Source organism: Diaphorina citri, unplaced genomic scaffold (assembly GCF_000475195.1).
Source record: "Diaphorina citri unplaced genomic scaffold, Diaci psyllid genome assembly version 1.1 scaffold2565, whole genome shotgun sequence".
NCBI classification, from domain to species: domain Eukaryota; kingdom Metazoa; phylum Arthropoda; class Insecta; order Hemiptera; family Psyllidae; genus Diaphorina; species Diaphorina citri.
In genome coordinates, this window is record NW_007379985.1 from 21,250 (window position 1) to 34,997 (window position 13,748).

Here is a 13,748-nt window from a genome sequence, read left to right on the forward strand (position 1 = left end):
AAAAAGAAGTCGAAAGAAAAAGTTTAGGAAAACGCAAAGTTCTGTTCAACTTTCCAAATGTGTAGGTATATATATGAAAGAAGTAAATCGAAAAACTTCCGATAAAAAAGAAGTCGAAAGAAAAAGTTTAGGAAAACGCAAAGTTCTGTTCAACTTTCCGAACATTTTCTTAGGGTGAACAACAACTTAAAGTAAATATTTCCATATAGAAAAACAAATAAATACCAGCACTTTTCCAACAGAACTCTTACTTGTATGCCCTTGTGTATTTTACGTTAACAAAAGTTTGCTTTTTATTACTATGCCAATGCCAGTGGGCTTCAATTGGGCAACTGAGATCCAAGTGGAGATGGAAAACTAGGACATGTACCTAATCTTACAGGAACAGGAAAACAGACCTTTGAATACTATTCTGAAAGTTTAAATATTCCTTATTAATTCAGTTCATTGTCATAGCCGTTTGTATGTACTCTTTGATATTAATTACAAGTATGGAAAGATATTGATTCAGCTGCATTGGATTGACCTGGCTCTTCAGATTCTTCGATATTTTGACAACAATTGCTGCATTTTCTAGCTAGATTTTCAAGTTTTCCTTTGTATTTCTGTGTCTTGTAATAGTTCAACTTCTCAATTCTGCTTTTGAATGGATGCATGGGTATCGGTATCTCTTGATCAAAGATACACTTTAACTGTCTTACGTTAGTATCGATATTCCAACTTTTGCTTTTAGCTACATTGTTCTTACCTTGATCCTCTCTGGGCTGGTGTGTCACGTTTTCAGTAAGGGATGCTGAATTGTCCTCTTTATATTTTGCAGTTTGAACATAATTGATTAGTATCGATATTCCAACTTTTGCTTTTAGCTACATTGTTCTCACCTTGATCCTCTCTGGGCTGGTGTGTCACGTTTTCAGTAAGGGATGCTGAATTGTCCTCTTTATATTTTGCAGTTTGAACATAATTGTCCGGAGTATCTTCTAGTGGACAATCGTCAAAGGAATCGTTACAATTATTGGTGAGTTTTATTTTTAATTTGGAAGGATGGGGGTCATTTTTCTCACAGGTTAGGATTTTATTATACTGGTTTTGCATCAGGTCTGGATTATAGGATGTGTTCACATGAGGGCATTTCCTTCGATGAACACTGGAATCATCTATTATGTTTTCTTCACTTTTCTCTTGTATTGTTTCCTTTGTAGCTGCATTGAAGCATCTGTCTTTCTTCTCATCACTTTGTTTGCTTTTATTTGCCAACAAAATGGCTATTTGATCCATTTCAAACTGTTCTGGATTATAGGATGTGGTCACATGAGGGCATTTCCTTCGATGAACACTGGAATCATCTATGTTTTCTTCACTTTTCTCTTGTATTGTTTCCTTTGTAGCTGCATTGAAGCATCTGTCTTTCTTCTCTTCACTTTGTTTGCTTTTATTTGCCAACAAAATGGCTATTTGATCCATTTCAAACTGTGCTAACCCATGATCATTCAAGATAAAATCTCTGAACACTGGAATCATCTATGTTTTCTTCACTTTTCTCTTGTATTGTTTCCTTTATAGCTGCATTGAAGCATCTGTCTTTCTTCTCATCACTTTGTTTGCTTTTATTTGCCAACAAAATGGCTATTTGATCCATTTCAAACTGTGCTAACCCATGATCATTCAAGATAAAATCTCCTTGCAGGTCTGTGTTTGGTTGGATGTTATAAGAGCTATCCACCCTGGAGAATTTGTCCCAGTTAAAGTTACCTCTCTCTTCTCTTTGGTTGTTCACATGCTCGCAAGGATGTGTTTCTTTGCATATCCAAGGTGACTTGGGCCCTCTGTTCTCGTTCTCAGCATCGAATAGTCGAAATTCTAACGAGGAAACTTTATAAACATCACTGTCTCTACAAACTTTAGGTTTGTCTGTACAGCAGTCAATGGATATCTTTTGCTCCTCTCTAGGTGCTTTGATCAAGTTGCCAGCAATATCAGTATGATAGAGTTGAGATAAGCTTTGCTCCCAAGCTTCTGCCCCATAGATGTATTTCCTCGGGTAGGAGTATTCGTCCGTTAAATGCCATTGATTGATGGAAATCGGTGATGTCGCATAGAAACATTGAATTCCAAAATTCGGTATTTCCTGAACTGCAGCATACTCGGTTAAATCTTGGGCAACTTGTGCTGTCACTACGGGGTGACTTTTCAGCTCCGAATCTTTTTCCGTTTCTTCTAAAACGCTGGAAATAAGTTCCAGGATGGAATGGCCCTCGGGTAGCGGCTCTAAGCAATCAGGAGGAAGACATTTGAAGGGCCCAATAAGAGCTGGCTTTTGTAATGCGAACAGAAGTAATTTCAAATAATCCAGACGAAGTGCTTTGTCTTCTTCATTCATTAACTTTTTGATCCACACCGCAGCATGAGTTCTGTCTTTGGAATTGGACTTGTTCAGGACAAATGGTTTTGTGAATCTCAAATAGAAATCGAACTCTTCGTCCAAACTTTTGAACTTGCATTTATCTTCAGTGGTCATTTTTACGAAAAATTTGTTGGGACTTGAAATTTACTGTTGATTCTTCTGCATAATGGATCACAGTAACTTTTCAAGTTAGACTGGTTAAAAATAACGCTGACCTCGTTTTCTGCTCATATTTATCCCACTATATTTTTCCTATTCAAGGACGCTTCGGTCCCCGAGTATCACTTAGTCATATGAATTTCCCGGCAACCGCAACCCGCATGCCACGTAAATGTACTGCATGTTGTTATAAGTAAACTTACATACGCATGTATGACGTCAAACCACGAAAATGTTAGAGATAAAAGTAGGTACAGAGAAATCGAAAGGGACAAAATCTGTGTATGCTTGGGATTTTGAAGCAAAATAGGGACGAAACGCAAACAATTTATTATACAAACCTAGCTACATAATACATATTTGAGCAAACATAATTCGAGTGAAGTACATACCCTCGTTGTGGTTTCTATATTTAATCTACTCCTCTTTTCATATCTCCCTCTGCCTCTCTTTACTCCCACCTTTCGTCCCTCTCCCTCTCTCTCCCCCTAGTCCCCCTCTCCCTCTCTTGCTCTCCGTCTTCTCCCACCTTCCTTTATTCCACATATTTCCTCTGTCCCTCCTCTTCTTCAACTTTGTCATATCTCCCTCTGCCTCTCTTTACTCCCACCTTTCTCTCCCTCTCTTCTCTCTCCCTGTCTTTCTTTCCATCATCCTCTCCCACCTTCCTTTATTCCACATATTCCCTCTGTCCCTTCCCTTTCTCTTTCTTTATCATTCTTCGTCTTCGTCTGTTTGTAAGCTCCCGCGTGTTTGTTACTATTAGATGTCATCGTTACATTATTAGAAAAAGAAGAGTGGGGGAGGGAGAGAAAAAGAGCAGAGAGAGAGAGAAACAAGAGAGGGAGTGAGAGAAAAGAGGAGAACTAAAGATAAAGAGAGATGAGGTAAAAAAAGAAGACACATTCATTGATTGACTCGTTGTTTTTTTCCCAAATGGGAGAGGTTAAGGAACGATCGATCGGTTGACTTCCAACTTCCAAATAAAGAGCTTTATGGGTAAGAGCACCCAACTAATATTAGATCTTCAAGATGTCATTCCCCCGCAAGCCATGGGAGACATCAGCCGGATGTAACAAACCACAACATACTCGTACGCACAGCTATAGGCAGGGGAAAAGGACGAACATAAAACAAAACATTGAATAAAATAATACATTTCTACAGTGTTCTTCTCCTAATTGATCGTCCCTCGGGTTGAGTTCCTAAGGAAACGGGTAGAGGTTGTGTAAAGTAGGTATAGCATACATGTATTTCTACTGGTGGACATTTATGGACGATTTTGTGTGTTTGCTCATGCTTTAATCTAACTTATCCAATCAACTCTTTGAAAACTGGTGGATTCAACGTGCTTGATTTGAAAATTAGAATAACTGTAGGTACATTGGTACAGCTATATGATTCATAATGCATACAATTACAAACTCCAGTCCACCTAATCCGACTAGCCATTTCTACTAAATGTACCAAAATCAAAACACCATGTTGTTTGAATAAATAATCAAACTTGACAAAAGATTTATAGCTTGGTTTAAAGTTAATGAATGTTCAAAGCTTTGGACTATCCAATTTATCATTATTTTTTGTTCTTCCTTTTTTACTTTCCTTATCCTATAGGAAGGAAAGTAATATAATCGGGTCAAATTTCGATGGTCAGTTTTTAGTGTTCTGCCCTATATTTCAGTTTCGTTTGTCTTTAGTCTATCTTTCATTATCACTAACTCCATCATCCCGTTATCTATACTTTTATCTAATAGTCTCTCTTCCATTCTTTTTTTTATCAGCTATCTCATTAGATTCACTCTTCTCTTTTCCTCTATCCGTTCCCTCTTGCTCCACATTTCTCTTTCTCGTCTTTCTTTCAATAATAAAATATTCAAGATTCAATATCCCAATAATTCTTAGTCGATGGGATTTGCCTCCATCTCTCTCCCCTCTCCCTCCCCCTCTCGCTCTCTCCGTGTATCTCTTTTTCTGTCCCTCTGAATTCTTGTGTAGCCCCTCTCCCTCCCCGTCCCTCTCTCTCTCACTTCCTTCCTCCAAGTCCCTTTCTCTCTTTCACTCACTTCATTTTCCCTTTTATCTCTTCTTCCTCTCTCCTTCTCTCACTCCTAGTTCTATTCTGTTGAAACTAGATAGACATTACCAAGATGATAGGGTTGAATTGTCGTCGCACCGTCTATCTGGATGTTCTTATTACAAAATCAATACGTAGGAACATAATTTACGAATAATTACCATACCAAGATGATAATAAAACATTCCTTCCTATATCTTACCATGTGAGTTATTTACAATCGAACCAGAGAAAGAACGAAAGAGGGAGACGAAGAAAAGGGAAAAGTGGGAGGGGGAGGGAAATTAAACTATTTCCTCTACGTAAACACTCGAGAAAGTAAACACGAGGAAGATGATGGAGGTGGAGAGAAAAAGAAATAGAGGAAGAGGGGGTAGAAAAATAACAGGAATGAGGAGGAAAAGGATGAAAACTAATAGGAAAGAGGAGGAGGAAAACTAGAAGTAGACATGAAGAAACTTGAAATTGTTTCTTTTTTTTTAAGAAGAAGGGGAAAATGAGAAAGAGGATGATGAGAGAGGGGGAAGGGAAAATGAAAGAGGAGAGGGACGGACAGGAGGGAATTTCAGTACGTTTGGTATAGGGTAGCTTTCATGTAGTTTTTACTTTCCTTATCCTATAGGAAGGAAAGTAATGTAATGGGGTCAAAATTTCGATGGTCAGTTTTTAGTGCCAAAACACGTTTTGAGGTCCCTAGAGCCTAAATCCAAAGTTTCAGCCATTGGTCCGTGTGTGTGTCTGTGTGTGTGTCTGTCTGTCTGTCTGTCTGTCTGTCTGTCTGTAAACAAAATATCTCGAGAACGGTAAGAGCTAGAGACTTGAATTTGTCTTCCTTCACCTTTTCCTCTTCTTCCTCCGTTTTAAGTTTTCCAAAAAAAATCCCCCTCGCATTCTTTGACGTTCTGCATATTGCATATTTTATTTAAATGAAGGGGTAATCTTACCGATTTTTAAGTACCTCCGCCCCTTAATTTTCTGGAAAAGTCATGGAAATTTTCTGGAAAAGTCATGGAATAGTCATGGAATTTCATTCCGGGAAAAGCGTATAAACCCTGGAAAAGGAAAGGTGGAAAGAGAGGCAGGTAGAGAGTAAGAGTGAGAATGAATAAAGTGGAGGGGAGAGTGAGAGAGAGAAGGGAGGGATAGAGCTTTTGTCGATAAGAATAGCAATACATAAAATAGACGCGATAGAGAGAGAAAGGGGGAAGGGCTTTCCTCTTTGTCTTCCTTCAACTTTTCCTCTTCTTCCTCTTTGTCTTCCTTCACCTTTTCCTCTTCTTCCTCCTTCTCTTCCTTCACCTTTTCCTCTTCTTCCTCTTTGGGTATAGAGATACCTGGGGAATACCTCTGACGCTACTAGAGTACTAGACATAGCATTAGATGTGTTGTACGGGGTTTCACATCTTGAAAATGCAGAAATGTCCTGTTGGGAGTTTCCGGCTGTGATGTTTTCAATGTGGAAGGGACACTTGAATATAAGAACCCCAGAGCATTGACTCTTTTAGATATTTTCTGCAAAAGATTGGAGAGAGAGAAAAAAGAGGAGAACTAAAGATAAAGAGAGATGAGGTAAAAAAAAGAAGACACATTCATTGATTGACTCGTTTTTTTTTCCCAAATGGGAGAGGTTAAGGAACGATCGATCGGTTGACTTCCAACTTCCAAATAAAGAACTTTATGGGTAAGAGCACCCAACTAATATTAGATCTTCAAGATGTCATTCCCCCGCAAGCCATGGGAGACATCAGCCGTATGTAACAACCCACAACATACTCGTATACGCACAGCTATAGGCAGGGGAAAAGGACGAACATAAAACAAAACATTGAATAAAATAATACAAAGAAGAGGGAGAGACAGGCAGGCAAACAGGCATAAAAAGGAAACGGGGAAAAAAATATGAAATTAGATGTGACATTAAACTCAATATGAGAAGAATATGCCCTCATACCCATCTTTCCTCTCGCTCGTATTTTTTAATTTGTTTCCTTGATCTTTTTTCTTTTCTAATGTTTTTTCAACTTTTTGTGGAAGGTAGAATTTGAGACGGATATACTATACAAACATAGGTACCTACCTACTTACCTACGTATTTCTCTATACATCCGTTAAATCGGTTAATAAAATTATTTAATAAATAATGTAGCTATAGTTACGTTATTATGAGGGTAATTTTATTGCCGTATATCTTTAACGGAAAGAAAACCGGAGAAAGTTTTGTGCTGTGTTTTATGCCGGGAAGCAATGAGGTGTTTTTTTCATTTTCTTATACTTGCAATTCAATGAATTTCGTTAATTCGAAACAAAATTTAAAACAAATTTCCAGCACCATGAAATCGTTTTTTATGCCGGGAAGCAATGAGGTGTTTTTTTTTTTCATTTTCTTATACTTGCAATTCAATGAATTTCGTTAATTCGAAACAAAATTTAAAACAAATTTCCAGCACCATGAAATCGTTTTATATGAGTTTTCTAAAACTTTTTTCTTCCCTCTACCTATTTCTCTCTTCTCTTTCTCTCTCTCCCTCCTTCCTTCCCCTTCATCTACTTTTCCTTTGGTCGTACCTTTACCCTTTTTATTTGGCCTTACCAATTTCCCTCTCTCTCTTCCATTCCCTCACTTTTTCTTTCTCTTCATCCTCCACGCACGACCCTTATACATTTACTTTTCTTTTGGTCGCACCGCGTACTGTCTTAAGCCCTTTTTATTTGGACTTACCATTTTTACTTTCTATTATTTTTCTTCTCTCTCCCTCCACCTCTCTCTCTTTCCCTTCCTCCCCCATCTTTCTATGTACTAAAGCGCATCAATAAAATATGTACATGCTCCCGTCCTTCATGTACTCTACACACGTACAATATGTACGTAAGTTAGGTACTATTGTTATGTACCTATCTGGTCTAGTCCTCAGGTCTTTAACCGAACTCTTAAATTGCACAGTTGTTCTTTATTTTGTAAGACCTTTGACCTGTCTGCATTGTCCATTTCCAGATACCTAAATGGAGGTAAGAGAGAGAGAGACAGAGGATACCTAAGTGGAGGTGAAACAGAGAGAAAGAGAGAGAGAGGACGAATAATATTTTTTGTGAAAAAAAAAATAAAATAAAATATTCTGTTCAATGAACTTTAAAGCTTTTTCTATCCCCTCCCTCTCTCTCCCCTTCTCTTTTGCCCCTCCCTGTATTGTAAAATGAATAAAAGCTAGCATTAAAAAATAAAAAAGCATGAACTTTGCAGTGCAGGTAACTTTTTTTTCAAATTAGGCTTTTCATTTTCCCCCACCCTATGCCTGCAAAAGGGTGGTAGAGAGACGGAGAGAGAGAAGGAATAGGAGGGAGAGGTTTATAATCAAAGAGCATGAAAAATATGAAGCCCATTAAACCTGAATAATTAATAATTGAATAAATTTGATATGAATATTTCATTTGGTAATTTCACTTTCTACCTCCCTTTCCCCCATCCCTCCCTCTCTATGGCTACAAAGTAATTTAAACCCCCCTTCATTCTCCTCCATAATTTATATCGGCTCTCCCTTCTCCTCCTCCTCCTCCGCGTCCACCTCCCTCCCTTTCCCCCATCCCTCCCTCTCTATGGCTACAAAGTAATTTAAACCCCCTTTCATTCTCCTCCATAATTTATATCGGCTCTCCCTTCTCCTCCTCCTCCTCCGCGTCCACCTACTCGCACCTCTTCTTCTTTATGCTCCTTCTCTTCCTTTACCATCTCCTCTTCCTTCACCTTTTCCTCTTCTTCCTCTTTGTCTTCCTTCACCTTTTCCTCTTCATCCTCTTTGTCTTCCTTCACCTTTTCCTCTTCTTCCTCTTTGTCTTCCTTCACCTTTTCCTCTTCTTCCTCTTTCTCTTCCTTCACCTTTTCCTCTTCTTCCTCCTTCTCTTCCTTTACCTTTTCCTCTTCTTCCTCTTTCTCTTCCTTCTCTTCCTTCACCTTTTCCTCTTCTTCCTCTTTCTCTTCCTTCACCTTTTCCTCTTCTTCCTCTTTCTCTTCCTTCACCTTTTCCTCTTCTTCCTCCTTCTCTTCCTTCACCTTTTCCTCTTCTTCCTCCTTCTCTTCCTTTACCTTTTCCTCTTCTTCCTCTTTCTCTTCCTTCACCTTTTCCTCTTCTTCCTCCGTTTCAAGTTTTCCAAAAAATTCCCCCTCGCATTCTTTGACGTTCTGCATATTGCATATTTTATTTAAATGAAGGGGTAATCTTGCCGATTTTTAAGTACCTCCGCCCCTTAATTTTCTGGAAAAGTCATGGAAATTTTCTGGAAAAGTCATGGAATGGAATTTCATTCCGGGAAAAGCGTATAAACCCTGGAAAGGGAAAGGTGGAAAGAGAGGTAGGTAGAGAGTAAGAGTGAGAATGAATAAAGTGGAGGGGAGAGAGAGAGAGAGAAGGGAGGGATAGAGCTTTTGTCGATAAGAATAGCAATACATAAAATAGACGCGATAGAGAGAGAAAGGGGGAATGGCTGAAAAGAGAAAAGAGAGGTAGATAAAGAGGAGTACTGGGAAGACGAGAGAAAGAGAGAGAACAAGAAGGGGGCGGAAGAGGAGAAGGAGAGAGAGAGAGAGAGAGAAGGAGAGAGAGAGAGAGAGAGAGAAGGAGAGAGAGAGAGAGAGAGAGAGAGAGAGAGAGAGCGCGGGCGGGGGAAATGAGATAAACAACTTTTTTTTTAAATTTTTAGCATACATAGCTACAGAATATGTCTACCTACTTATGTTATGTACCTATACCGAGGTAGCTATAGGTACCCACACTGGACTCTAGCTAGGATATACCTACTTAATATTTGCAAGGTAGGTAGGTAGGATACCTGTAATAAAAAAAAGCCCATCTCTTCCGAAGCCTTGCCTATCTCCCCGTAGCCTAGCCTATTATCATACATTTATTTGAGTATTTCGATTACGCCTAAATAACTTTCGAACGGCTTCACTGCGAAAGCAAACAGATAAAAAGGAGACTGAGTAAGGGTGGAAGAAAGAGAGAGTTAGGGGAAGAAAGAGAAAGATAAAGAAGACTGAGTAAGGGGGAGAGTGAGAAAGAGACCGAGTAGGGGAGGGAATGACAGAAAGAAATGGATAGAAAGAGAAAGGGTGGGAGGAACGGGTAGAGCTATATAGAGAGGAGAGAGAGAGACTGAGTAGGTGAGGGAGAGAAAGAAAGGGATAGACAGAAAAAGAAAGGAGGGGAGGAGAGGAACGGGAAGTTATTCTCACCGTAAAAGGGGATAAAATAAACGGGAGAAGAAAAGGGAGAAATTAGAATGGCATTGTCGTCAGTCGTAATATGTATATGTATTACCTACTGAATAGTTTCGTCTAGAATTCTTGATCCTATAAAATAAATTAAGTTGACGTTAAAATAGCTATCACTTATCTACAGCTCTTGCAACAGCTATCATTTTGTAAAAAATAAATTCTAGATCTTTATAGATGGTAGAACGTTGATTGTTACTATACCTGAAGTCTTTGAATCAAATTCAAAATGACTACTTAAGAGAGACAGTTAAAAACCATTATGCTTATTCCAAAAACCAAAAGAGAGTTGATTCCTGACATCTTATTACCCAAACAAAAAGGGTTTAATCGTGACTGTCAGATTAGGTACCTACTAAAAACCGCACAGTCTAAATTTAAATAAATTAATAGAAAGCCACCTTGTCTCATATCATTGTAACAATGTAACATACAATTGTAAGGCATCTTATATTTTAACGGGTATGTACAATTGTACACCGAAGTGACTGCAGACATATATGTATCTGCCTGTTAGTATCACGAACCTTACGCGAGGCCCTAGGTAGAGTGGTAGCTGAATATTCGAGTTTCCATATCCAAAGTAGTGTAGAACAAGTGATCCAAATAGAAAGGGATAACCGGCAACGAGGCTAAAGGTGGCGTTCCGATCCTAGCTGCCGGGCAGCGCGACCCGGCAGCGCTGCCGAGCTGCCTGGTCGCGCCATAAAGGTGACGTTTGTTATTGAATCACGAATAAGTAAGCTATAGGTACTCGAGAAATTTTCTTTCAAAATGTAGGTTAAGGTGTGTCCACACATATTATGTGGATCGACGGCCGGTCGACTATGTTTGGACACACTTTTAGGCTGGTACTGGTGATTCGCCATGTCGGTGTTGCAACAATATTGATGTAGATCCTCTATGGACACTGGTAGTGGAAGGACAAAAAAAAAAAAAGAGGCGACAAGACCTCCGAAGTGACGGAGAATTTTCTTCCCGTGATAAATTATTTCAGGCTCTCAATTTATTTCCTATTACTGGTAGTGGAAGGACGAAAAAAAAGAGGCGACAAGACCTCCGAAGTGACGGAGAATTTTCTTCCCGTGATAAATTATTTCAGGCTCTCAATTTATTTCCTATTTACATGCGAGAGACGAGAGAGCTTTTCATGCATTTTCCGAGACGTTCTTGGGAGACGAATTAGTAAGCTATACTCGAGAAATTTTCTTTCAAAATGTAGGTTAAGGTGTGTCCACAAGTCCACACATATGTGGATCGACGGCCGGTCGACTATGTTTGGACACACTTTTAGGCTGGTACTGGTGATTCGCCATGTCGGTGTTGCAACACTATTGATGTAGATCCTCTATGGACTATGGACACTGGTAGTGGAAGGACGAAAAAAAAAGAGGCGACAAGACCTCCGAAGTGACGGAGAATTTTCTTCCCGTGATAAATTATTTCAGGCTCTCAATTTATTTCCTATTTACATGCGAGAGACGAGAGAGCTTTTCATGCATTTTCCGAGACGAAAATGAGAAATTGAGAGAGTCAGAACTAGCAAGGAGGAGGAGGAGGAGGAGGAGGAGAAAAGTGGGTTGAGGAAACTAAGTCAAAGCTAGAGCACATATCTCTATGTGTACATTGTACCTATGATCCTATGGTATGTTCATTTTGTCTGTAGGTTATTAGGTGGCAAGAGTGTTGTACGAAGACATGCCGTCACCTCCACCAACCTCCTCTCACATCTCCGCCTCCACGAGAGGAAATTTGATTGAGAAAATGAAAAGATAGCAAAGTGGGACACTTTAAAGATAAGAATCTCGTATCTCGTCTGTCTTTGCTTATTTTGCTGGAGAAAATATGAAAGAGAACTTTAACGTAAATTGTTAACTTTTAGGAGGAGGAGAAAAGTGGGTTGAGGAAACTAAGTCAAAGCTAGAGCACATAATCTCTATGTGTACATTGTACCTATGTTCCTTATGGTATGTTCATTTTGTCTGTAGGTTATTAGGTGGCAATAGTGTTGTACGAAGACATGCCGTCACCTCAACCAACCTCCTCTCACATCTCCGCCTCCACACCTCCACGAGAGGAAATTTTTTGATTGAGAAAATGAAAAGATAGCAAAGTGGGACACTTTAAAGATAAGAATCTCGTCTGTCTTTGCTCATTTTGCTGGAGAAAATATGAAAGAGAACTTTAACGTAAATTGTTAACTTTTCATGTCAAAATATTTATCAGGCACTAAAGGAGGAGAAGATTCATGTGTCAAACTATTTGGTGACTCAGATGTTGTGTTAATTACCTGTACGGTGTTTCTTATCTGGCGAAAAGTGATTGCCTCAACGGAGTCCCCTTCTTCGAGATTCGTAGAAGCTTAAGCCACATCCTTCAGGGCTGTTTGTTTGTCCCTATACTTAAAGGTGGCGTTCCGAAAAACTATTGGTGCTCAAAAATTCTCCCATCCTGCTCTGATTTCTTGTACATCATAGAATTTGTCGTCAATGGAAATGAAAAAAATTCCGACAGCAATACCAAACGGCTTTCGATTGGAAATCATTTGCATTGGAAAATTATGTCTACCATTTTTATCTGTCATCATAAAACACTGTTCGTAGTGACGTCTATTAAAATAGCTATCACTTATCTACAGCTCTTGAAACAGCTATCATTTTGTAAAAAATAAATTCTAGATCTTTATAGATGGTAGAACGTTGATTGTTACTATACCTGAAGTCAAGAGCTATCCACCCTGGAGAATTTGTCCCAGTTAAAGTTACCTCTCTCTTCTCTTTGGTTGTTCACATGCTCGCAAGGGTGTGTTTCTTTGCATATCCAAGGTGACTTGGGCCCTCTGTTCTCGTTCTCAGCATCGAATACTCGAAATTCTAACGAGGAAACTTTATAAACATCACTGTCTCTACAAACTTTAGGTTTGTCTGTACAGCAGTCAATGGATATCTTTTGCTCCTCTCTAGGTGCTTTGATCAAGTTGCCAGCAATATCAGTATGATAGAGTTGAGATAAGCTTTGCTCCCAAGCTTCTGCCCCATAGATGTATTTCCTCGGGTAGGAGTATTCGTCCGTTAAATGCCATTGATTGATTGAAATCGGTGATGTCGCATAGAAACATTGAATTCCAAAATTCGGTATTTCCTGAACTGCAGCATACTCGGTTAAATCGTGGGCAACTTGTGCTGTCACTATTTTGAGTTTTATCTCCTTCCGTGTCTGCACTTTTTTTCTACCTGCTCGTTTTGTCCCTCTTGCTTCATTTCTCTCATCCTCTGGCTATGGCTATTTCTGTCTCCTTTGTCTTCCTCATACTACAGAGACGAGTCCGTATCCTCTCTCTCTTTCCCTTTTCATTCTCCCTTTTACTACGACGAGTACCTCTTTTCTTTTCCTCCCTCCCCTTCTCAATAAAATTCATCTTCCTTTTACTTTCCTTTCCCTTCCCTACTGTCGCGTCGTCACCGCTTCATTTCTCTCATCCTCTGGCTATTTCTGTCTCCTTTGTCTCCCTCATACTACAGACGAGTCCGTATCCTTTCCCTCTTCCCTTTCATACTCCCTTTTACTACGACAAGTACCTCTTTTCTTTTCCTCCCTCCCCTTCTCAATTCATCTCCCTTTTACTTTCCTTTCCCTTCCCTACTGTCGCGTCGTCACTAACAACATGTCTAGCTTACATAACCTGCCTCGATGGCGTAGTGGTCAAAACGCTAGCCTGGCAAGCAGGAGGGCGTGGGTTCGATCCCAGCCGAGGCATTTATCTTCATTTAATTGATGATTTGAGCACATAAAAACAGAGCTCTAAGGAGTCTAAGGGTTAGGTGGTAGAGAACGCCGTTAACCTC

At 39.4% G+C, this 13,748-nt stretch overlaps 1 protein-coding gene and 1 long non-coding RNA gene across 5 annotated transcripts; one reads left to right on the forward strand and one right to left on the reverse strand.

The window, feature by feature from the left end:
• Nucleotides 1-239: 239 nt before the first annotated feature.
• Nucleotides 240-2,629, reverse strand: LOC103519148. 4 transcript variants are annotated; one of them, XM_026830745.1, is made up of 4 exons: nt 1,506-2,629; nt 882-1,144; nt 467-748; nt 240-433 (listed from the first exon to the last, which is right to left on the reverse strand). In XM_026830745.1, the coding sequence occupies exons 1-3, from the start codon at nt 2,516-2,518 to the stop codon at nt 480-482; spliced, it is 1,545 nt and encodes a 514-aa protein (XP_026686546.1). In that variant the 5' UTR covers nt 2,519-2,629; the 3' UTR covers nt 240-433; nt 467-479. The 4 variants fall into 4 exon arrangements, with proteins under 4 accessions (XP_026686546.1, XP_026686549.1, XP_026686548.1 ...); XM_026830748.1 differs by adding an exon at nt 1,331-1,502 and having other exon boundaries at nt 400-748; nt 1,678-2,628; XM_026830747.1 differs by having other exon boundaries at nt 400-748; nt 882-1,278; nt 1,640-2,629.
• Nucleotides 1,665-13,089, forward strand: LOC108253682. The gene is made up of 3 exons (XR_001809798.2): nt 1,665-1,741; nt 10,535-10,541; nt 12,665-13,089. It is a non-coding gene; the product is annotated as an uncharacterized LOC108253682 (long non-coding RNA).
• Nucleotides 13,090-13,748: the final 659 nt, after the last annotated feature.

Bases quoted from the DNA above. Each gene is read 5' to 3' on its own strand.
- LOC103519148 (XM_026830745.1), bottom strand. From the start codon at position 2,518: ATGACCACTGAAGATAAATGCAAGTTCAAAAGTTTGGACGAAGAGTTC. The intron at 1,145-1,505 runs GAGATTTTATCT...TGATTCCAGTGT, and splicing joins ATAGATGATTCCAGTGTTCA to TCATCGAAGGAAATGCCCTC. The intron at 749-881 runs GTGAGAACAATG...GAGAGGATCAAG, and splicing joins CCAGCCCAGAGAGGATCAAG to GTAAGAACAATGTAGCTAAA.